This window comes from Eubalaena glacialis, chromosome 7 (assembly GCF_028564815.1).
Source record: "Eubalaena glacialis isolate mEubGla1 chromosome 7, mEubGla1.1.hap2.+ XY, whole genome shotgun sequence".
NCBI classification, from domain to species: domain Eukaryota; kingdom Metazoa; phylum Chordata; class Mammalia; order Artiodactyla; family Balaenidae; genus Eubalaena; species Eubalaena glacialis.
The window spans coordinates 112,532,259-112,556,762 of NC_083722.1; the positions used below are offsets into that span (position 1 = coordinate 112,532,259).

The window sequence follows — 24,504 nt, forward strand, 5'->3', positions numbered from 1 at the left end:
TCACTCACTGTGGGTCGGGACGGCATCCATGCCCCGCACGGCCTGGCCCCTCCAGCCCGTCAGTGTACAACTCACACCTCAGGTTACAGCAGGGGGACCCAGATTCTCATCAACGAGCTCTTCTCATTAATCAGCTGCCACGAGGACTTTTCTTGTTTGTAGTATTTTAATATTTCTGCACCATACATTCTCCACTCAAACTCTATTGTTCCTTTGTTTGTTAACAGGAGTCACTTGGAGAAAAGCACAGGTTTCTTCACCTGTGACGGACACGACAGTGGGGAACAAAGGTGCTTCCAGCCCGGCTCAGGCAGCAGCTCCGCAGCGATCTGGGGAAGGAGCTGGGGGCACGGGGTGGCAACCCTCCTGGAAGCCCCGCGAGCACCGTCCCAGGAGCTGGGCCAGGACCCCGGAGCGTGAGGGCAGGTCAGAGCTCTGGGGCTGGCGCCAAGGTCACCCACTCACTGCTTGCGTGCGGAGAAGCTGGAACAGTGGGGAACTTCCGGCCCTGGTCATGGTCACAGAGGCTCTGACTACACGGCGCTGCAGTCCTTGAACAGGCAGCGCCCGGCTCGGGGGCCACTCTCTCCTGGGAAGCGCTCACGTCATGCACCGCCCGCGGGCTCAGCTGGCAGCTCATCTCCAGGAGGAGCACCCACTCCGTCCCCGCCCAGAACTGCCACCCCGGCCTACCTTTCTCCCGGCCTTCAGAGGAGCCAAGGGCGGCAGCTGGAGGGGTCAGCGGCCCCACTCTGGAAGGCTGGCTGGGATCTTTCATACGGTTGACCACGTTTTCAGACAGCTGTGGGAAGGATTGAGGGGAACAGTTAAATGACAGAACCCTCTGGAAGTGAAGACTCCCCTCTACGCACGCCCCAGATTTCTGAGCAGACTAATTCCGCAAGACCAACTCCAATAACGTAAGGAATTCCACACAGGAACCTCTCGTGCTGGCCTGGCACCCACCAGGTCAACGCCACGCCCAGCCTGGGCTCCAAGGGCCACAGCGTGTCCCCCACTGGCTTCCCGGCTGCTCCCACACACTCAGGGGACCCCGAGTTCCCCTTCTTCTCACCTGCCCTGAATCCATTCTGCTGAGAACCACTGCAGCCCCACCCTGTACAGAGGGTGGACGCCTCCAGCTGTGCAAACCTCACCCTTCCCTGTGGGCATCCCAGGGTCCCTCTACGGTGGGCTCTTCCAGACAGCACCCAAGTTAAGGACCATTTCTCCCAATCCTTTCCCTGTTACAACAGGCGCACCTCTTAGGAAGTGCCTCACATTCTACCGGCCTCACCTAATGGTCTGTAAATACCCTGAGGGCCGGGGCCACCTCTCCCTCCCGTCTGAGTCCCACCAGGGCCACAATCACAGCAGAAAATCCAGCACGGCCTGACTCATTTCACCCTGGCTCCCCCAGTGACGACTGGATAATCAAATCTTTCCTTCATTGTAGAGGAAGTGAAATGGGTAAGAGGGTGTCATAAAACAGGTGACTGAAATGAAACAGCCAGCGAGGGATGAATCCAGAATAATAACCTCTAAGAGTTTACATCAATAAATACTTATTAAGTGCCCAGTATGTGCAAGGCATCACAAAGCACAGGGAGGGGAGATGTTAAGATGACTTGAGGACGAAGTCCACCGTCAGCAGCTCCACCTCAGGGATCCAGGCGAGGAAAGTGCTCCCACGTGTGTGCACAGCAGCGCTGGACTCGCACAGGAGAAGTAAACAACATAATAGCAACGACAGGCAGTGGTTAGAGATATGATGGCGCGCCTCCTATGAAACACCGCGGAATTGTCGAGAAAGGACAGGTAAGACGTGCCTGCCATGGAAGGATGCCACCGCTGACCCGTGAGAGTCAGAGGACACTTTGTATCTCGACTTTGTAAAAAAGATACACAATTATAAAGACGCAGACCTGCGATATATACACGTTGACCCTGGCACACGCACATTCCCCATGTACGCATCCACTCAGAGCACACACCAGACATCCTGGGGCATGTCCTGCACACGGGGCAGGAGCAGCCAGCCCAGGACGTTCACTTTCGGCACTTCTGTGTTTCAGTTTTTTACCATGAACATTTCTTTTAGCAAGTAAAGATTATAATAATAATAATTGAGTCCCTCTAGTATTTAAGACAGATACAAATCAAATAGCTAATTAATGATTATAGAACAAGAGAAGACCAAGCATACACAGCAGTGGAAGAGAACTGAAAACCCAGAAATAAACCTATATATCTGTGCTCAACTGACCGACAAGGGTGCCAGGACCATTTAATGGGGAAAAAATACTCTCTTCAACAAACGGTGCTGGGAGAGCTGGACATCCATGTGCAAAAGGATGACGTTAGACCCCTACCTCACACCATATACAAAATCTGACTCAAAAGGGACCAGAGACCTAAATGCAGGAGTTAAAACAATGAAACTCTTGGAAGAAAACACAGGCGTAAATCTTTATGACCTTGGCTTTGGCAGTGAATTTGTAGATATGCCACCAACAGCATGAGCAATCAAAGAGAAAACATATAGTGAACTTCATCAAAATTAAGAGTTTTGTGTTTCAAAAGACACAATCAAGTAAGCTGAAAAGACAACCCACAGAATCTGCAAATCATATATCTGACGAGGGACGTGTATCTAGAATATACAAGGAACTCCCACAACTCAATAATACAAAGAAAAATAACCGAATTTAAAAATGGGCAAAGAATCGGAAGAGTCATTTCTCCAAAGAAGATACACAAATGGCCAATAAGCAAATGAAAAGATGCTCAATATCCTTAGTCATGAGAGAAATGCAAATTCAAACCACAATGAGATACCACTTCACACCCACCAGAATGTCTATAATCAAGAAGTCAGACAGTAACAAGTATTGGCAAGGACGTGGAGAAGCTGGAACCCTAATACACTGCTGGTGGCAAATAAATGGTGCAGCCACAGTGGAAAACAGTCTGGAAGTTCCTCAAAAGTTCAACACAGAGTCACCATTAGGCCCAGCAATTCCACTCCCGGGTACCCACTCAAGAGAAATGCAAACACACATTCACACCGATTTGCACGTGCACATTCACATCAGCATTATCTGTAATGGCCAAAGGTGGAAACAACCCAAATATCCATCAACTGACGGGTAGGTGAACAAAAATAATGGAATATTAGCCATAAAAAGGGATGAACTACTAACACAGGCCACACCATGACGAACCTAAAACCATCTTGCTCAGTGAAGGAAGCCAGACACAAAAGGCCGCATACTGTATAACCCCACATATGTGAAACGTCCAGAACAGGTAAATCTCTAGAGACAGAAACTAGATTGGTTGCCTTGGGCTTGGGGGAGGGGGGAACCAGGGACTGATGGTAAAGGGTAAGAGGTGGATTTTTCCACCTATCAATATTACAGGGGATCTCTATTTCAAAATTATGTCTTTAAAATCTGTGAAGCATGTTAGTGGTAAGTGCTGGGAAAGAATACAATACAGTCCGGCAGGGCCGGGTGCACATGGGGTGGCAGGAAGACCCCTCAGAGGAGATGGCACTAACAGGAAACCACCGCCCTGGAGGGCGGAGGCCCCGCCACAACCACATCTTGAGATCCAAGGAAAAAGGATCTAGCTCTGAGCAGAGGGGAGGATGAGTGCAAAGCCTCTGAGAAGGGCCGAGTCTGGTCTGTCTGAGGGCCTGACAAAGGCGTGTGTGAGGAGGAGGCTGGACCAGATGACCAGGCCGGAGAGGCAGACCGAGATCCCAAGCCCAAATGTGACCCAAGGGCGAGGGAAGCTACGGGGGGTTCTGCACAGGGCAATCGGGCTCTGATTTCCTAGTCCTGGCCCCGGGGGCGGGGGGGCACCCACCGAACCGCACCACCTGGTGAGTGAGGGGTTAAGGAAAACATTGGCAAGCTTCTCGCTGGCCGGAGATTTATAATATTTTTTAATGTTGCTACAAAATACAGTAATATTTTTAATCAACAAATACACACACACACACACAGTAGTGTGTAAACACCATCTGGGCAGTGCTCCCTGCACCAACAGAACCACAGTGGAGGCCCCCAGAGCCAAACGGGTCTGGGAACTCGGTGCCACAGGCGCACTGGTCACTGGGCCGTCACAGCCGGCCAGATGGAGTCCTGTGTGGTCAGCGGATGGAGGGCCCCACCCAGCGCAGTGCAGGGAAAGAGGAGCCCACCCACACCCAGCTGTGTGTCCCCGACCCCTTTCCTCACCTTCCCGGAGCTTCCCGTTCAGCACCTGGAAACGGGGCCCCGCAGGCTGGACTGCCTGCCACACAGCTCAGGAATTAGTACTTTGGGGTCAGATGGGCCTGGGTTTGAATCCCAACTAAGCAACTTACTAGCTGTGTGACCTCGGGCAGGGGACTCCTTGTCTGAGTCAGCGTATTCGTCTGTGTCATGGAAACAACTCGTGAGGACCACACGGGGTGAGCCGCACAGGGCAGCTGGCACAGAGCGAACCACCACCACCGGCTCTCACGTGAAAGGCAGACCGCGTACAAACAGCCTTACGTCACACCAGGCACACACCAGGTGCGTAAAAACACGAGAACCAGTCAACAGCACGGACAGTTAGGGGTCGCCGCTGAGCACTGTGACCGGCCGTTCCGTTCCGCGTGCGGCCCCGTGACCTTGGCAGGCCTTTTCCCTCCTCCGCAACCCGCACAAAGTTTAACTGGGCGGACTCTTCAAAGCGCCCTCCAAGGCTGACGTCCTGTGGCTCAAACGTGGACCTGCCCTCAGCCTGGAGTAACGCGGGGACTCCGTGCAGGCGGACTTTCCCCGCCAGCACTGTGGTGCCCGGGGCTGGCACCTGCACGAGTCACGCCAACCACGTGGAGCCCGGGAAGGGGTTCTCTCCTCCCACAAGCGCCACGGCTGGAGACCTAACCCCCAGGACTGGGACCAAATCGCTTCCCTCGCCCACGAGCAACTGAGTTCAGGGCAAGTTCCCAAAGAGTTTCCTGGTCAACCAGTTGGGCCTGTAAGTAACACGGCCGCCCCACGAGCAAAAGGCTGGGGAGAAGGCACTGCTTTAAAAGTGCCATGGGGCTTCCCTGGTGGCGCAGTGGTTGAGAGTCTGCCTGCCAGTGCAGGGGACACGGGTTCGAGCCCTGGTCTGGGAAGATCCCGCATGTCGCAGAGCAGCTGGGCCCATGAGCCACAATTGCTGAGCCTGCGCGTCTGGAGCCTGTGCTCCGCAACAAGAGAGGCCACGATAGTGAGAGGCCCGTACACCGCGATGAGGAGTGGCCCCCACTTGCTGCAACTGGAGAAAGCCCTCGCACAGAAACGAAGACCCAACACAGCCATGAATGAATGAATGAATGAATGAATGAATGAATGAATGAATAAATAAATAAATAAATAAAACCAAAGTTTTTAAAAAAAGTGCCTTGGCCTTACCCATTTCTGGACGCAGGAGAGGTGGCGGGAGTGAGCAGAGCCCCCGACCCAACGGAGGGGAAGAGCCTGGTCACAGTCACCACAGGGCCACACCCTGCCAGTGTTGCCAGCTAGCATGATGGCCTGTCCCCCTGGCAGCAGTGCGGAGGCCAGCGCACTGGCCGTGGGCCGCGAGCTGCAGGGCGGGCTGCCCGGCTCCTGCTCCAGGGCTGAGGCTGCCATGGGGCCAAGGCTGCTCCCCTGACTCGCCCCCAGGACGGGAGAAAAAGAGGTGCCACCGCTCAGCAGCCTCGTAGGCAGGTGGGCAGCGCTGGGAAGGGACGAGAGCCGAGCTCGCTGGAAGCCGAACCACCCCAGCCGGGTCCCAGCGCCTTGGCCACAGACACCCTTCCTGCGCGTCCTGACAACCAGAGAGGTCGTGACCCCACGGCCCCTCTCCCTCCCCCGGCCTCCCTTTTCTCTGAGGCTCTGTGCCCCCCTCCCACCCCTCCTCACAAAACACCCTCCATCGCACGTGCTTCTCGTCACTCCCACCAGGACACAGGTTCCGGGGCAGCGGGGATTGTTTGGCTCTTGCTGTGTCTTCAGCGCCCAGCACACTGAGCTGCTCCAGTGCTCGTCAAACACACGGACCAGGTAACACTGACCACAGGCCCGGGGCCATCACCGCACTGGTGCAGCGGAGTGGAGACACGGCAGCGAGAACATCGTCCTCAAAGGCCCGCGGTCAGGCAGGGATAACACGGGCACACGGAGAACATGGGCTGAGGGCTTCCAGAGGGGAAGGGCATGGGCACAGAGGGGCAGCACCCAGGGAAGTCCAGGGTTCCGCTCGCCGAGGGCCCGGGACGACAGGGGAGAGAGGCCGCGGGCCGCTGGGAGCAGACAGGATAGTCGGCAAAGCAGGAAGAGGGGCTGAGCCCGCAGAGGACCGGAGGCAAGAGGAAGAGGACGCTGCGGGGTGAGGGGAGCACACAGTGAAGTGGCCCGGCACCTGGACGCACGGGCGGCGAGCGGAGTGGTCTGCAGCGCCGTCCACACAGCGCGACCTCGTTCCTACATGAAAAGAGGAGGCATGCTCCTCGTGGAGGCTTAGGAGAGCCTGAAAGGATTCACGAGGAGTTGGGGACAGCCGGCATGTAAACGTAAGACGCATTCTGCAGCCTTAAAGGAACGGATGAGGGGCAGGTGACAGCCGCTCGCTGGAGAGGGCGCGTCCTCCCTAAGCCCGGAACCGCTCTGTGTGCGCGGGTCCTGAGTCTGCCCCAGCAGCTCTGATCTACAGGAAACAGACACATTACACGGGGAGCAGCAAATCTGGGGCAAGAAATTAGGAATCGGAGTGCCAGGGCACGCAGACTGGAGAGAGGGTGAAATGTCCCCACACTCCGGAAGGGGCGACAGAGCTCAGGGCTGCGGGAGAAACTCAACCCAGTGGGTGCCAGGGGCTCCCACGGAAAAACAGTGACGCAAACAGCCCAGCCCAGGTACGCAAGCACCTCCACCTGCCAGGCTCCCAGCCAAGCCCACCCCCTTTCACAGACGAAGGAGTGAGTACCAGGAGGGGACACAACTCACCCAAGATCACGGAGGGTCCTAAGTGCACAGGCCAAGACCAGAGCCAAAGCCGGGCCCCTGAGAGGACGCTCAGTGCTGGCAGCCACGCGGAGCCACTCTGTGGCGAGGGGACACGTCACCGGGCACACAGGAGGGCCAATCCAAGACAAACAAGATCTGCCGATCGCCTTTCCTGCCACATATGCTGCTTTACTGAGCCCGGGATGGGAGGTGGAAGGGGGAGCACGCATGTGTTCACAAAACAGACAGCCTACTTGAATTAGTGAAACGGCAGTACGAAAATCAAGACCTTTCTCGTCTGTGAACACTACTCATCTAGACACGTTTGAGAAGCCGCAAGGTGGAGGCTGGTTCCCAAGCACTGCTCTTTGCGTCAGGAAGGCTCTGGTGTTCACCAGAGGACCATCCTCACGTCCTCGCGCGGCGGGGGCTGGGGGGGGGAGGGTCAGAAGCCGCTGGCCCGAGTCAGCAGCCAGCGAGGCCTGCACGGCCGCCGCTGCGGTCACTCACGCGCCGCCTTCCGAGCACCCGCTGAGTGCAGCCCGCTGCTCTCGGCCTTCCTGGCCCACGGCTCCCCCGCGCGGGCTGAGCACCGGCGGGTTCCACACCCGGTGTGTGCCCGTCTGTCAGCGGCCCCTGGGGCCCAGACACCTGACCCCGGGGAGGCGCTGCCCTCCTGTGACTCTAAGAAGATTCCTCTGCTTTGCCTGCGGCTGTTGCTGTGGAGATTTTGTTGGCTAGTCCTTCAGTTTTCTGTGAGCTGAAATTAGATCCACAGATTTAAATCCGAGTATCTGGATGAGAAGAGTCCTGGAGGCCCCCCCAAAAAGGTGGCAACCACCGACGCCCACGGGGCCAGGCAGGTGACAAAAACAAATGAGGCGGGCCTGGCAGCAAAGCAGCAGTGCCAGGACAACGTGGCGAGGACAGGCGACAGCAAAGCCCCAGAGAGGGTGGCTACTTCGTAGCTCCAGCCAAGGGTCGCCACATGGAAACGTGGACCAGACTTTCAATTCTTTTCCCCCCAAAAAACTAAAACTTGAATTGATGTAAAGCCTCCAAGTTTTAAATGTTGTCAATTAATACCACAAAGTTTCTGGGCTGAGGGTTTCATCCAAGAAATATGGAGCCAGTAGCTTAAACCTCTGTCTAACGAGGATCTTGCTGACTTGAGCCCGGTTCCGGGCCACATGCTGGGGCCACAGACCAGGAGACGAGGTCCTGCTCACGGGGCAGAGCTCCCCCCACCCAGTTCAGAGGGAACCCCTGAACTGGTCGCTAGGCCAAGGAGGAATTTAGCCAAGGAAGGGAGAGAGAGCCCTGCAGACAGAGGAGCACAGAAGCTCGAAACAGAACGGCAGCACGTGTCCTCCCCGAGGGACGGGCGGCGACAGGAGAAGGTGGCACCAGCACACAGAGGGCCTCGGGAGCCAGGCCCAGGAATCTGAATTGAACCTGGAGACAGCGGGAAGCGCGTATGGGTGGGAAGTAAGCGGGTCGCACCTCAGCTTTAACCCTGAACGATCACTGACACCACCAGCTGGGGGGCCGTCTCTGAGAGCGAGGCCGCTGGGCCCGGAAGGGAGGGACCTCCACTGGGACTGTCTGGATTTTATCCCCACTGCCTGAGAGCTGCTCAAAAGTAAAATGTACCTTTTAAAAACACATTACCCTGCTAGCGCCAGGAAGTACAGATTTGTGGCAGGCAAGCCTGTTGGGAGAAAGAACGATTTATCAGATGGGCAAGGGGAAGGTGGGGCGGGCCTGACTGAGATCAAGAGTTCCTGAGGGTAAAGAGGAGAGGATTAAACAGAAGCAGCTGGAAGGGAAGACACAAGAGTTGTCATTAGATGCAGATGAAAAGGGCACGTGGGATCAGCTTCCGGCGTGAGGACCAGCTGGATGGACCTTCACACGTCAGGGACAGGGAGAGTGGGAATGGCAGCGGGGGGATGCAGTGAATCACAGGCACCCAGGAGACTTGCAGGGGGACATGGCCAGCAGCATGGGGACACCTATGGTCTGGGTGTTTAGAACCCGGAGGTCAACAGCTCACACATGAGGACAAAAGAGATGGCCGGGGTGGAGCACAGGAGGGCAAGAGGGTGGAACCAGGCAAGCTCTGCAGAGACGGCAGGTGGGATCTTGGAGACCAGGGCTGCTGCGGAAGACATGCGGTGACCTCCCTCCAGGGTGGAACCCACGGGGTCCAAGACCTCCCAGCGAGGGAGTGGACCCGAGATGAATCTAGTAGGAGCCAAAGTCAATAACCCTCCTTACGTTTACGTTACTTTACTTTACGGCTTATCCTTGACACAGAAAGATCTTCAACACTGCACTGCGCACAGCCACAGGTACCAGGATGGAGTTTCATCTTACATGAGAGACACACCCGAGAGTCACCTGAGCTCTCACACCAGGTAAATGTCATCACTGGTTACGCCGCAGTACTACCCGGAGGAAATGTACAGGATGTTCAGAGAAGCCCTAGCTGTCCCTGTACACGTGAGTCTGAGAGCCCCGAGCCGAGCGATGAGGACACTGTCCCATCTTTAGGACGACCCTCACCCTCAGCAGCTGCGGCCCAGGTGGAGGGACCAAAAGTGCTCTGCTTCCCTACAGAATCGGCTCCTTTGTTTCCTCAGTAGTGGGAGATGCGGTGTTTTGGGAGCATCAAGGAGAACCCACCTGGAAAGTGCCCGGCCCTGGGACCGGCACCCAAGCCACGATGCCAGACTCCACCCCCAGACACAGATGTACGCTCGCAGCAAAGCTGGGGAGAACTGGGCCATCCGACTCCCGGCTTTCTGAGTTGGCATTTCCTGTTGTGGCCCATCCATGGCACTCACCAGACAGTCAGCCAGGTAGAGCACTGAGCGGGGGAAGAGTGAGGAGGACTCGTGGCCAAGTCTGTCAAGGCACCTGCACTGAGAGCGGCCCTGTCCTGCACATAAGGAGGGAGACATACCCCTCTGAGAGTCAGGGCTCCAGGCCAGGTCCCCTGGGATCTCTTGTTCTCCACACTAACCCTAAGCAGTGAGCTAAGACGAAAGACGTGAGGTAAAGCAACACGATAAGGCATATCACACTGAGACATTCGAGGTGCATGTCACTGGGCAACGGCAAGGTATAAAAGGAAGTTTGCTGCACACGTGTGGAACAAGTTTGTATCAAAGCCTCGAAAGAGTAAAAAGCAGTAGAGTAAGATTCTCAGGCTGCAGATCACCAGCGTGGGTAAAAACAATCAACAAGTCGTCCATCCAAGCATGTAATCCAACATGCACCTACTAATGATCCAGAAGCAAATAAGTAAGAGCAGTCTCTGTACTCCACAAGCTTACAGAAGAAAAACAGGACATAAGGACAGAGAGGAAGAGGTGATGGAGAATATTAAAAGATAAAATCATCAATCTGATAAAGAGCAACTATCAAAAACCTAGAGCTAACATACTCTATGGTGGAAGACTGAATGTTTTCTCCCTGAATTCAGCAGCAAGGCAAGGACATGCACTCTCACCACTTCTCCTCAATACTGTACTGGAGATTCTAGCCAATGCAACAAGGGAAGAAAAAGAAAGAAAGGGCATCCAGACTGGAAAGGAAGAAGTAAAACTGTCTTCATTTTGCAGACACCATGACCCCTACCCATATAAAATCCTAAGGAATCCACATACACAAAAAACCCTACTAGAACTAAAAAATGAGTTCAGCAAGATTGCAGGACACAAGATCAATATACAAAAAATCAACTGTAAAAATCAACTGTATTTCCACATGCTAGCAGTGAAGAACCCACAAATGAAATTAAGGAAACAATTCCATTCATAATAGCATCAAAAAGAATAAAATACTTGGGAATAATTTTTAAAGAAATGCAAGATTTGTACACTGAAAGTATAAAATGCTACTGAGAAAAACTTTAAAAGATCTAAATAATGAAAAAGAGATTTCATATTCACATATTGGAAGACTCCATATTGTTAAAATGGCAATTCTCCCCAAAGTAATCTTACAGATTCAACACAAACCCCATCAAAATCCCAATAGGCATTTTACAGAAGTTGACAAACTGATCTTAAAATGTATGTGGAAGTGCAAAGGACTTAAAACAGCCAAACAATCTTGAAGAAAAGAACAAAACTGGAGTCTTATACTTCCCAATTTTGAAACTTCCCACAAATCTTCAATAATCATGACAGTGTTGTACTGGCAAAAAGACAGACACATAGCATACAGATCAATGGAATTCTCAACAGAATTGAAGTCAAGAAATAAACCCTAAACCCTTATGTTTATGATCAATTGATGTTCACCAAGGTCCCAAGGTAATTCAAACGGGGAAAGGACAGTCTTTTCAACAAATGTAGTTTGAGAAAATTAAATATTTCAAACAAAAAAAGATGGATTTAGAGCAGAGTTCAACAAGCTCTAGTGCTCGAGCCAAATCCAACCCAACACTTGATTTTATAAATGAAGTTTTACTGGAACATAGCCACACCCATTCATTTACATATTGTCTATGGCTGCTTTCACCCTAAAATGGCAGAGTGATTTGCCAACACGAGTTAGAGCCTTACTTCACATCATACACAAAAATTAACTAAAAATGGATGACAGACTTAAATATAAAAGCCAAAACCCTTAGATGAAAACATACGAGAAAATTTCTATCACCTTGGGTTAGACGAAGATTACTGGGATATGATGCCAAAGCCCAATCACTAAAAGAAAAAAACAAGTTAAACATCATCGAAGTTACAAATGTTTGCACTTCAAAGACACCATTAAGAAAAAGAAAAGACAACCACAGATTGGGAGAAAATATCTGCAAATCGTAATATGATAAAGGGCTTATAACTCAATAAAAAGGACAAACAACCCCATCAAAAGCTATTAAAAGTGGGCAAAAGATTTGAATACACATTTCACCAAAAACAAATATATCTGGGTGGCAAATAAGCACATGAGAAAACATTCAACATGAACAGTTATTAGGGAAACACAAATTCAAACCACAATGAGATACCACTTCACACTCACTAGAATTGCTATAATCAAAAAGATGATAACAAGTGTTGGTGAGGGTATGGAGAAACTGGAACCCTCATATACTGCTGAGGGGGATGTAAAATGGTACAGCCACTTTAGAAAACAGTTTGGCAGTTTCTCAAAAAGTTAAACCTAATAATTCACCAAAGTCATAAACAGAATGACCCATCAATTCTACTCTTACGTTATCTATCCAAGAGAAATGAAAACAAATGTCCACAAAAAAACCTTATGTACAAATGTTCACAGCAGCATTATTCATAAGTCAAGAACTGGAAACAACTCAAATATCCATCATTGTTTGACTGAATGTACAAAGTGCAGAATATCCATACAACGAGATGCTATTCGGCAATAAAAAGGAACGACTAATACATACCACAACGTGGAGGGGCCAACACCAAGAACACTGTGCTAAGTGAAGGGAACTAGACATGAAAGATACATGATGTATTTCCAAGAAATGTCCAGAAAACGCAAACAACACAGAGGCAGAAGGCTTAGTGATTACCTGGGGCTGGGAGTGGGAGTGGGGAGTGACTGCAAATAGGTACAAAGGAACTTTTTAGGCCTCGTAAATGTTCTAAAATCCCACTGTGAATGACGGTTGCTCAACTCTGTAAATTTGCTTTAAAAAATCCCTGAAATGGTGAATTTTACATGTAAAATACATTTCAATAAAGCCATTTTTTAAAAAGTCACTATCATCAGATAAAATCTTTCCAAAGCTCCACCCCTGAATAGAGGACCACAATGTTGCCTCCAGAGAAACGTGTAAACAGCCCTGCATCACCCGTCTAGCCTCATCAGCTGGCCAACTTTCTCCACCATCCCAACCTCTGTGTGGCTGCCAAGCACACAGGCTATGGAGCCGGAAAGTTTGAGCTTCCAGCTCCACCACCAACTCGCTGTGACCGGGGGTTCCTTCACCTCCTTGAACCTGCTTCCTCACCTCTGCATGGGGATGAGATCTCACAAGGTCAGCCTGGGGACCAGGTGACACAGTGCCCTGAAACCACTCAGCCCAGAGCAGAGAAGCCTCTCCCCGCTGGCCCAGGCCCGTCGCCACCGTCACCTCATCCGAACAGCACTATCTGACCAGCCCACCTGAGCAGGAAGCCCCATCACTCTTCGCATCCTTTTTGTTTTCTTCATGGCACTTGCAATTCTTTCTTATTCTTCTGCCTCTTCTTTCTTTCTCCTGGTCAGTTCCCCCTCCTGGGATGAGGTTTCCATGAGGCAGGGCCCTGTGCATCGTCCCCTGTAGTCTCTGCCAGGCCAGGCCCAGTTCACAGTGAGCACTTGCTGAGGTGGCGGTGAAGCGGTACCCACACGTCGGGGACACGTGGCCTCTCTGGTGTGAGCACACGGGGTGCTGTCCCTTGTGTCCCACGACCTCCTCCGAGACCTTCCCCTCAGCAGTGGTCCAGACTTGCCTCCCGTGGCAATGAATGATGGTAAAGGTGGTATAGCCCTGAGGGTGAAACGAGCCTGGGACACAGTTAGAGCAGCAGCCTTGGGAAGTGACCTGGGAAGGAGAGCGGGAGCCAAGTGGTTGGAAGAGGCAAAGGCTGGAGAACAGGGAGGGGTCTGCATGTTGACATGCAACCAACTTCAGCTGAGTCACCAAAGATGGTTGTGCAGGGGCAGAGGGGACAATCACACGCGGGATGTTGTGGCCATGTGTGTACCTCCTCTTACTGGAGGATGAGATGAAACATACTGGTTGAAATGAAATCTTTATGTATTTCACACATGCTTGCTCTGAAAAACAGGTGAATATAATTGCAGCTTTTTGCATTAATTAAATTTTTTACCTTCCTCGGAATTAGGGCTTGAACTCACTATGTAAATTTATGCAAATAAGTATGCAAACTAGCAAGGCCCTGGCATTTAATTTTAAGGAAACTAGAATGCTTTCCAGGACCAGGCCGGGGGCATTAAATACAAGAGGTCTTTAAGAATATTTAACTTCGGACTTCCCTGGTGGCACAGTGGTTAAGAATCCGTCTGCCAATGCAGGGGTCACGGGTTCGATCCCTGGTCCGGGAAGATCCCACAGGCCGCGGAGCAACTAAGCCCACGCGCCACAACTACTGAGTCCGTGCTCTAGAGCCCACGAGCCACAACTACCGAAGCCAGTGCGCCTAGAGCCCATGCTCTGCATCAAGAGAAGCCACGGCAATTAGAAGCCCATGCACCACAACGAAGAATAGCCCCCGCTCTCCACAACTAGAGAAAGCCCGTACGCAGTAACAAAGACCCAACGCAGCCATAAATAAATAAATAAATAAATTTATTTAAAAAAAAAAAAAATTCAACTTTCTCTGAAGGAGCGGGCAGATGTTCTTCTTTGGCACACACCTTCCATACCTTCTATTAAATTAACTTCTCATTTGGTTCATCCAATGATCTTTTCTAGTGATTTTCACTCACCTGCTTAAAGACAAGGTGGACTTCCCAACCCTCGAGTCACTTTGCTAGCAGGAAAAACCTTACATCAAACACTGCACTGCCATCACCTCCTTTCTCTGGTATCCCTCTCAAAACAGGCACACGAGTGGATGGAAAGAAGGACGGAAGGATGGAAGGATGGAAGGAAGGAAGGAAGGAAGGAAGGGGTCTCAGAGCATGGGGCGGTGCCCCCAACTGTATGCCTCTAGACAAGTTCTTTATTCCCTCTGACGAGTTTGCCCAAAGCTCCCTCTAGTTTTAACAATCTCTGGTAGAACTAAGCATGGCACCAGCACCCTGTCAGGACAGCTAGAGGCTGTCACAGAATTTTCACACTGCCTTGCATATCACTGGGAGCATGCAGGGGACGTTGGAGTCGTGAGAAAAGGCTATTTCTTGTACCCAAAAAGATCTGGGTTAAAGTCCCAGAAGTAACACCTTGGACAAACTCCTTAACCTCTCTAAGCCTGATTCTCCATTTTTAAAGAGAATTTGTACTTTGCAGAACTGCTAAGAGAACTAGAAAAAAAATGTGCCTGTCTGATATAAAACCCAAAAGAGATGATGCTCCTCTGTCCACTTGGAAGACGTTCCCACCATTGTAAAGCAATTATACTCCAATAAAGATGTTAAAAAAAAAAAAAAGAAAAAGGAAGACGTTCCCTTAGAAGACTCTGACTGACTGAACTTTCCAACACTCTCCAAAGCAGGTGACAACAGTGGGAGAGCGCCCACACAGAGCCTGGGGCATCTTTCTAAATTCTGATTCGGCTACTGCCTCTCACCTTCCAACGTGAGCGGAGCCATCTTCTCTCCATTTTGACTTTGCCTCAAGCCAGGTCAAGACTGGATAACACCTAGCAAGTACCAAATATGCTAAGTAGGCACGTTAAGAATAGAGGCTCCCACAAAACACTCTGTACTTTTTCTAAACACGTGCACACACATCATCTTATCCAAGGCAGCACCTAGGATTATCATAGCCTGCCCCCGTTTTTTAAAAGATGTGGTGCTTGAGACTCAAAAGATAAGTTGTTCACCCCAGGTCACACAGCTAATGAGCAACTATCCAGAAGTCAGACCTTCTGATGTCCATTTCTTTTTTTTTTTTTTTTTCTTTTTGGCCACACCACGTGGCATGTGGAACTTCCCCGACCAGGGATCGAACCCTTGCCCCCTGCAGTGGAAGCACAGAGTCTTAACCACTGGACCATCAGGGAAGTGCCCTGATGTCCTTTTCTGAGCCAGCTCCCTAATTAACTAATTCACCTATGCCCGGCTCTGTGCATTCCATGGACACTTGGTGCCTGCTTCACTGGGGTTCGTCCATTTAATCACTCAGCAATGGTTTACAAAGCACCCACTACGTGCAAGGCAGAGGTGCAGGAGGAAGCAGTCAATGAGCAGTCCCTGGAGTCCCGCTGAGCGCAATCCCAGCTCGCTGGCTTGTTACCTAGGTGACCCTGGGTAAGTACTTCATGTCTCAGTGCCTCGCCTGTCCTCCATCCATAAAATGGGCAAACAGAATCCGACCTCTCAGAGAGCTGCTGAGAATTAAATGACAGGGTACCCGTCAAGGGTTTAGCACAACCCACGGCCCCCACTAAGCACTCAAACGTGAGCTGCTTTTATTCTTCCTCTAGAGTCTGGGGATAGAGTCTGCAGTCACACAAGAGCCTTGGCCTCAAGCAGCTTACACTGCGGCCGGAGACACACTAAGAAGTAAAGCATCAACAGAAGTTTCAAACGGAGATGAGCGAGCGCTACGACAAAAACCAGTGTGCGACCGCGGGGATGGGCAGGCACTCTGGACTGAATGGTCAGGAAAGGATCCTCACGTGAGACCTGAACTACAAGAACGCAAGAGCGGATATAAGGCAAACTGGGGGCGCGAACACAACCCGTGCGGAGATCGCGAGCCGAGCAGGCCGGCACCTCGAGGGACAAGGAGGCCCTGAGGCCAGCGAACAGGGGCGGGGGGGACTTGGGGGAACTGGCACGGGAGGTGGTCAGTCAGCAGCGCGGCTCCGGAACCCAAGAGGGGGCGGCTCGTTGTCCTCGTACACGCTTGGGCGTCCGCAGGCGGCGAGGGCACAGGATCAAATGTCCAAGGCGCACCCGGGCAGGGGTCCAGGTAACGAGGCCCCGCCCCCCGGTCTCCGTCCGTCCTCCCACCCTGAGGCCAGGCCTGCGGCGCCCTCCGAACTCGCGGCCCTCTCGCGGCGAGCGACGGCAGACGCCTCCACGCCCGCCCGCCGGCCGCCCGCTCACCCGGATGCCCTGCAGCACCCGGACCCGCTCCTCGTGGTCCATTCCGAGGTACGCCCTTCGACCCTCGCGGCTCTCGGCGCTGCCCATGGCGGGAGGGGGGTCCGGTGCGCCGGCGCTTACGGGACCGGCGCCACCTGCCAACAAGGCCGCGTCCTATTGGCCGCAGTTCGGGGCTCAGCCAATCGTGGCGCGGGCCGCGGGGCATTGTGGGGGCTGTAGTCTCGCGGTGGCCGCCCACTGGACCAGGAGCACGAGGCGCTGCGCCCAAACCCGGACGGCACGTGGCCAGATGGCCGGCCGAGGAGTGGAGCCGCGGTGACCGGGACACCACGACCGAGGAGCCCGCGCTGGGCGGGCGGAGGCGCTGCAGGTTCGCGGTGAGCAGGCCCGTGAATGAGCGTCCTCGGCGCTGAGGAAGACGGCGACGTCGCGGTGCCACGAGAGAAGCTGGCGGGAGGCGCCCCTCTGGTGGGGAGGCGGTGGAGGAAGAACTTCGTGCAAAGGCCCTGAGGGAGGAGAAGGAGAGCGAGGGCCCAGTGCGGGCCCGGAGTGTGGGAGGGTGCAGAGCAGACCCGAAGGCGGGCTGAAGGTCAGAGCGGAGAGGGCCTTGTCGGCGGGGCCAGAGCTTGTTCGAAAGGTCCGGGGAGGACAGTGAACGGCCCTCGGCGTTGAGGAGACACGCACCGTGCATCCAGCGTCGTGTTCACGCCTGTCTCGCGGGGTCACACGTGTAATGGACGCGGTGACTGCTGCTCACAGCCTCGGCCACCTGAACCAAGCCCCCTTTTGTTCTCTGAGCTGCTGACTCGCGTCGATCTGCCACAGTGGGCCCGGAGCTGAGTTTGGGATGTGGAACTGGGGAACCCCCGACTGCTCCGTGAAATAGTAAGGGTCATTTGGAGCCTTTTGGAACCTGGAAGAGAAGCGGGGAGGAGCAGAGGGTGGAAGAGAAAGTGAGATGCTCTGAGATGAGAGCAGCTTGGGTGAAGAAGACGGTGGACATTGGGGGGAGGGGGGAGAGGGGGGGCGCTAGAGGATTTTTATCCTCTAGGATAACAAGGACATCTGCCAGTTTCCTTCAAAATACTTTGATTTGGAAATCTCCCTTCATCTCTTCCGCATAAGTAGAGGCTGAGTAGGGGATTCTGGTGCAAGTGGTTTACTGGGGGAGTGCCTCAGGAGAAAGCTGAGATGCCGTCAAAGCTGGGCTCTGGAGCACAAATTATATCCAGAGTTGGCCCGGCTCGGCGGCAAGGGGGCTGGCCTTCTGTTTCCCACAGCAGTCGGTCATTGGCAGCCCAGTGAAGGGGGCGTCTGTGAGCTCTCAGCAGCCCACACCCACAGCAGCCAGGGGATGGCCTCACCAGCTGGACGGGGCACTTTCAGCATCTGCTCCATGTTCCTCACGTTTTTCAAGGTCTCTCGAATACCCTGTGACTGTGGAAGGGGTTATAAAAATTGAGGAAAGGGATGGATTTCACTTCTGAGTTGATGAAATAATTAACCACTGAACTAATTCATCAAAACAAGAGTCAGGGCCACAGGTGACTATGAGACTGTGTGTGGTCTCCCCTGCTCCCACCATGTGCAAACTCCTGGGAGAGAATTGGAATCCCACAAGACTGAGAGTGGGGTTACACTGACACCAGCATAGCTAAGCCTCAGGACAACCCAGCAAGTCGTGTATCTCTACTTCCCTGAAAAGAAAACCGAAGTGCAAAAAGGTGAAGCTAGTGACATTATAAATCCAAAGAAGGGTGAGGATTTTAATAAAAGCAGTGGCAAAGGAAAGGGAAGAGAAGTTCATGGTTTTTGAGCACCTTCATGGCACCAGGCGCTATGATGCAGGCACACATGCTTTGCATGCAGTTAATCCATGACCAACTCATTTAGTCCTGGAAACCATCCTGAGAGAGTATTACCCCAGTCTAAGGCCCAGGAAATGGAGACTTTGGGGAGGTAAGGTGTTATGACAGGCCCACTATTTGCTGCCCGGTACCCATTCTCTCCTTCCTTATGACAGAACCCAACTTCCTTAGGTGTAACAATGTGCCTGGTTAGAAAAACTGGTGCCTAAGTTCCCACTGGCCAAACTTGGGACAACTTGAGCATTACAGCAATTTGACAGTTTGAACCTATAACATATTTCATTTTTTAAAAAATGCAATAGTCCATGTGTTAAAAGGGGATGTAGAAAAAGGGGGGGAGGGGTCTTCTTTACTAAAGAATGCCAGCAAATCAGTGTGAGATTTAAAAATTGCCATTTTGTGACCCTCAGTGAATTAACTGAATCATGCAAAAATCATCAGTGGATCCTAAAGCTGTTGAGTGACAACTCCCAAGTCTCACCACAGATTTCTGAACAATCATAAAGAGAAAACTATTACACTGATGAGACCTGGAGGTCACTTCCTTAACTAAATGGCTGAACTTAGCATCACAGAGAGTGGGACAACATGACATGATGTCCCTCCCCAGGAGATGTAAGGGACACACAGTGTCCCCTTTGGAATGTTGTTGCCAAAAATGTGTGACCTGAATCCAATCATGAGGAAACAATCAGACAAATCCAGAATGTGAGACATCCTACAAAACAACTGTCCTGGACTCTTCCAGAAGGCTAATGTCATGAAAAACAAAACAAGTTTCAAGACATGAAAGAAGCATAACAATGAGACACAGAAGTGAATCTTGATTATATCCTGGATTAAAATGACAATAACAGCAACAAAGCTATAAAAAGGTACTTGGGACAATTGGGAAAGTTTTATATATGGAATAGTGTCCTAGGTGACATTATTGAATTAAAGTTAATTTTCCTGTTTTAGGGAGATGCATTTGGAAGTATTGGGGGAGTGTCATAGTGTCTACAACCTGCACTCGAATGGTTCAGGGAAAAATGTTAACAATAGGTGAATCTAGGTGAAATATGTATATTGGAATCCGTTATATCTTCCACTGTTTCTATGGGTTTGAAATTTTTCAGAATAATAATCAGGAAATAAAGTTCTGCACTTGGAGAAATAAAAAATACTTCCCTCTCTGGACTCCCTTCTCCTTTGTAGCTGGAGGTGACCGTGTGACCTAGATCTGGTCAGATGGCTCTTGAGCAGTGTGGTACCCGGAGAACAGTGCAGTCAGTGCTAAAGAGAGCAGTGAGATGAGATGCAAGGCTGAGCTCTGCCTCCTCCTAGACCTGTGCCCCTCAGTTTCCTGATGTAAGAGTGGTGCCAACATTACATGGAGTGCTTGCCCAGAGCTTGGATTTAGTGAACTCATTCAGCAATAGCTATTATTATTGATAGTTGTTTTTTTTTTTTAAATAACTTGGCAACCAGTATAGGGGGTGGGGGAGGGGGAGTTGTGTGAGCTGGCGTCTCTTAAATTGGATTCTCCAGAAGCAGAGAAGAAGAAGAAATGGGCTGGTAGAGTAGAAAAGTCAGAAAAGGAATTTGCTTTGTCCATGTTAAAAGCCAAAAGGAAGCTTTTCCTATAAGATCAAGAAAGAGACAAGGATGTCTGCTTTCACGACTTCTATTCAACACTGCACAAGAAAATGAAATAAAAGATTGGAAAGGAAGAAGTAAAATGATCTCTATTTGTGGAAGACATGATCTTGTATATAAAAATCCTAAGGAATTCACACACACACACGCACACTCAACAGAGCTAGTAAGCAAATTCAGCAAGGTTGCAGGGTATAAGAACAATATGCAAAAATCAGTTCTATTTCTATATACTCACAATGAGCTATCCAAAAATGAAATTAAGAAAACAATTCCACTTACAATAGCACCAAAAACAATAGAACACTTAGGAATAGATTTAGCCAAAGAAGTACAAGGCTTGTAGCCTGGAAACTAAAAAACACTGTTGTCTAGGAAGGGGGATGGAAATGGACAGGAAAATAAAACTTGGCATAGTGGCTACATGGTTTATACATTTATCAATACTCACTAAGCCATGCACTTAACATCTCAGCATTTTACGATATGTATATTATACCTCAGTAGAAGTTGAAAATATTTGAGGTGGAGGTTTAACGACATAATGTTTTATTTCTCACGCAGGCAAAATGTGGTTGTGTGGGACATGGCATTGCCGGCCACCAGAGGCTCTACCATGCTCTTTACCTGCACGTCTGGAACATGTGGCTTCCTCGCCTGACTCAGCAGGACGAGTGAGCCTCAGAGCCTAGAGAACTGAGCCCCAGCTTTCCCTGCCTCGGCAACTGTCACCCCCATTCACATCCACTGACCATGCAGGCCCACTGCCCCTCCCACCTGCAAGAGCGGGGAAGTGCCGTCCTCTGTGAGTAGAAGGAGAAAGGAAACATCTGAACACTAGACCATCAGGCACAACTGGTGAATGAACAGCTCATTGACCCCTTACTGTTTCCTGAGAAGGTCCATGTAAGAAAGATGTACTGATAATAACCGAGAAATTCCAGACGCTGAAAGATCACACTGAGACAAAATCACAATCCATTCTGTGCACAGGTGTCGTGCTGACAGCATACACGCATCTTCTGCCACAATGCTCCATGGATCTTCTGTCTTACGAAGGTGTTTCCTGGGTGCTAAGATTGTCGCCCAGCGACACGGGCATGTTTGTACCTTTGAAAGCAAGTTGTTGCTGCTCGTCACTTGCCTGACTTTCCCTTTTGCTGTGTGCTGACACACGCTTCCTCTGGGCTAAAGTTTGGAGACCACTGGGGAGGAGTGGAGCCCTGACGAGAGGGGGGCTGGAGTGAAGGATACTCTCACGCAGGAGGCTCGGGTGGGCCCGCGGTCTGGGAGCCACCCAGAGGCGTCACTGAGGGAGTGGCGCCCCGTGCTGGGGAGCATCTCCGAGTTTTCTGTGACTCTTCACCTCAGGCTCCTCGTCTGTAGGATGTGGGTGATTAAGCCCCTGGTAACCACCCCTACAGGCCTGGAAAACGAGAGGAGCTGGATGCGGGGCCGTTTGTAGCGTTCAGGCCATTTGGGCTCACGCTGAGGCTTTTGCTGAGTGGACCGTGAGCTGGATGGCTTCCGGGAGGTGGAGGTGGAGGTGGAGGTGGAGGTGGAGGTGGAGGTGGAGGTGGAGGATGGGGGCAGAGCCGGCTCCGCTGAAGGGGAGTGGGGTTTGCAGTGAAGGAAGGAAGGCAGAAACCTGGTTGAAGAGGAAATCTGGGAAAGGCGGTTATGATTCCAAGTGGCACATGGATAGATTTTGTTCAGTAATAGATGGTAGGACCCTCTCTTTCTTTCCATGTAATTCATCTTCACTAAAGTTTGCCTCAGTCAGCAGTGCCTTTAAATTGGATTAGGTGGTTTCACGCAAAGCGTTTGTGTCTGGCCCCAAGCAGGCTCAACGAACCTCCCCCAAATCCATCCTTGGACCATCGGTAAGAACCCTTTAGAGGATAGTTGGCCAACGGTGGCCCTAGGGAAGGAAGTGGCAGGGCCCTGAGTAGGAGGAGAATGGGCTGTGGTGGGGAAAACTCCGGAAAGGCTGGTTGGGTCATGAGGACAGAGGCCTTGAATGCTGGGTATGTCCTTCTACCCTGAGGCAGGGCAGTGGAAGACTCTTGATGTGGGGGCTGTGCTTTGGGAAGCTCTCTGCAACCCCACAGTGGAGGACATCTTTGCAGTAGCTGTGGAGATGGCTGATGACAGGGCCCATCCCTGAAGCACAGCCTGCCCTTCACCACCATCTGAATTTGAGGGAGACTACAGCACCCTCCCCACTGCCCCGCCCTGGCAGACACTGGTGGTCCGGGGAACCTCCTCTCTCCAGCCCTGTGCTTCCACAGGGAGGGACAGGCATTAGCTTGACACTCGGGTAGAAGTTCCTGCGGGGATTCAGCATGTGACACCGTGGCAGCTCTCTCCTCTCCTCTCTGAGGTCTGCCTGCCTGCTTGGAGCGTGTGCTTCTCCATGTGGGGGACTCAGTGCAGACAGTCCGGGTCCGTGGAGGATGGAGGCTCTTCCCATCTGCCTGCCCAGCAGGTTGGCCGCATCTCCCCTCGTGGTGTCGGTGTGGAGATGCCAGCCTGGGCCCGGAGCATCACACCTGCCCACCTCTGTCCACCCAGCTGGAGGGAGCAGCTGCGGAAGGGCGCTTTCCCTTTCAGCACAGAGGAATCTCTCCCAGAAGCCAGTCTCTCCTGGAGTCACGCTGGTCACCCCAGCCAGGGCCTGGCCCCGGCAGGTTAAACCTGCGCGATCACTCCCCAGGCCTGACGGAACCAGCCGCCGGCACCCGGTAAGCAGCCCCCTTACGGTGCCCCCCTCAAGCACCCCTTCCAGCCGCTCTCGGGACCGGGCGGCTGCGTGCATAGCGCTCGCTGCGAGCGTGCCCGGGAGGGACAGGGCGCACCGGCCGCCGGGAGCCTGCGCCCCAGCGCCTCCCCAGGACGGTCACCCCCTGTCGCGGTTCTCCCGAGGGCAGCTTGCTGCGCGTGGGCGGCCGGGGACCGTGGGGGCTGTGAGCTCAGTGGGAAGAGAGAGACGTTGGCTCTGCAAAGCCGCGTGAGCCACGGACTGCGGCGGGGTAGCCGGAGCGGAGTCCGGTCAGCCTATTGCGGCCTCCTGGCGAATCAGTCTCTCTTTACGCGCCCCACCCCCGCACACGCATGCACACGCAGGTACGCACGCGCAGGTACACACATGCGCACGCACGTGCCCGCCCACGGCTGTAACCTGAGCTGGGCTTCCCGTCTCCAGCGCAGGCTCTGGCCCTGCTCCTGGCCCTGAGGCTCCAGCTCGGGCCCCCGGAGCAGCCTGAGCACCGCCACGGGGGCCTCGGGGGGCCAGCAGACCTGGACCTGCCCCTGCGGCCCCGCCCGCCCGTGATGTCGCCTCCCCAGCCAGGCCCACCCCCCACCTCACACTGCTGTGTCTTATTTTCTTCCCTCCTGAAAAGATCACTCTCTGGATCTTTGTTGCTTACTTATTTGTTTACCGTTGGTCTGCAGCCAATATCACCCACAACACACACAGTTCCCTAAATAGAAGCTTCGGAGCAGAGGAACTGTGTCTGCTTCATTCATCCCTGAATTCCCGGCACCTGGCACGGGGCCTGGGACGGAGCGGGCGCTCGAGGCATCCGTGACTGAGTCACTGACTGACTGGCTGGCTGAATGGGCTCCCCTACTGGTGAGCGAGTTGCTCCAGGTGCAGAGAGGCAAGAAACTGAGTAATTAAGAGTGAAGATTTTCATCTCAGTCCCAGCTCGGCTGCCCGTGTGGTCTCCAGCAAGTTCCTTCATCTCCGTCTGCCTCTGTTTCCCCATCTGTAAAACAGGCATAAGCACAGTACCTACCTGTAGCGCTGATGTGGGATTGCAAGAGTTAATACATGTCATGGACCCAGAACAATACCTGGCAAAGAGGAGACACTCAGTTATCACTAGTTATTGTCGTGCTACGCATCATCCAAAGGAGCCTGCCAGCTGAGGCTCAGACACGGGACATGGCTTGCCTGAAGTCACACAGCAGGAAGGAGGCAGACATGAGATCTGAACCCTGGTCCAAACGTCTCAGAAGCCAGAGCCCTTTCTAGGGTCCCACCTGGCTGTGGCGCCTCCCTTGAAGCGTGGCCTGCCTGGCCCTTGGGTGCGGGGCTTGGGAGCTGGGGTGAAGGCCCGGGAAAGGGGGTGGGGGTGGGGGAGGGCAGGAGGGGCTGCTGGGGAGACCGTCCTGGTACTGGCTCCCTGCCCCACTCT

General features: G+C 52.5%; 1 protein-coding gene and 1 long non-coding RNA gene across 2 annotated transcripts in view; one reads left to right on the top strand and one right to left on the bottom strand.

Moving 5' to 3' along the window:
• Positions 1 to 16,914, bottom strand: part of CHCHD6 (coiled-coil-helix-coiled-coil-helix domain containing 6) — a 121,599-nt gene extending 104,685 nt beyond the window's left edge. Inside the window, exons 1-2 of the mRNA XM_061195628.1 lie at positions 16,794 to 16,914; positions 694 to 802 (exon numbers count right to left, since the gene is read on the bottom strand). Of these exons, the coding sequence (XP_061051611.1) occupies positions 694 to 802; positions 16,794 to 16,880 (196 nt within the window). The 5' untranslated portion in view covers positions 16,881 to 16,914. The remainder of the gene's footprint in view (positions 1 to 693; positions 803 to 16,793) is intronic.
• On the top strand, positions 16,790 to 21,438 carry LOC133094874 (uncharacterized). The gene is made up of 2 exons (XR_009701522.1): positions 16,790 to 16,841; positions 20,864 to 21,438. It is a non-coding gene; the product is annotated as an uncharacterized LOC133094874 (long non-coding RNA).
• Positions 21,439 to 24,504: the final 3,066 nt, after the last annotated feature.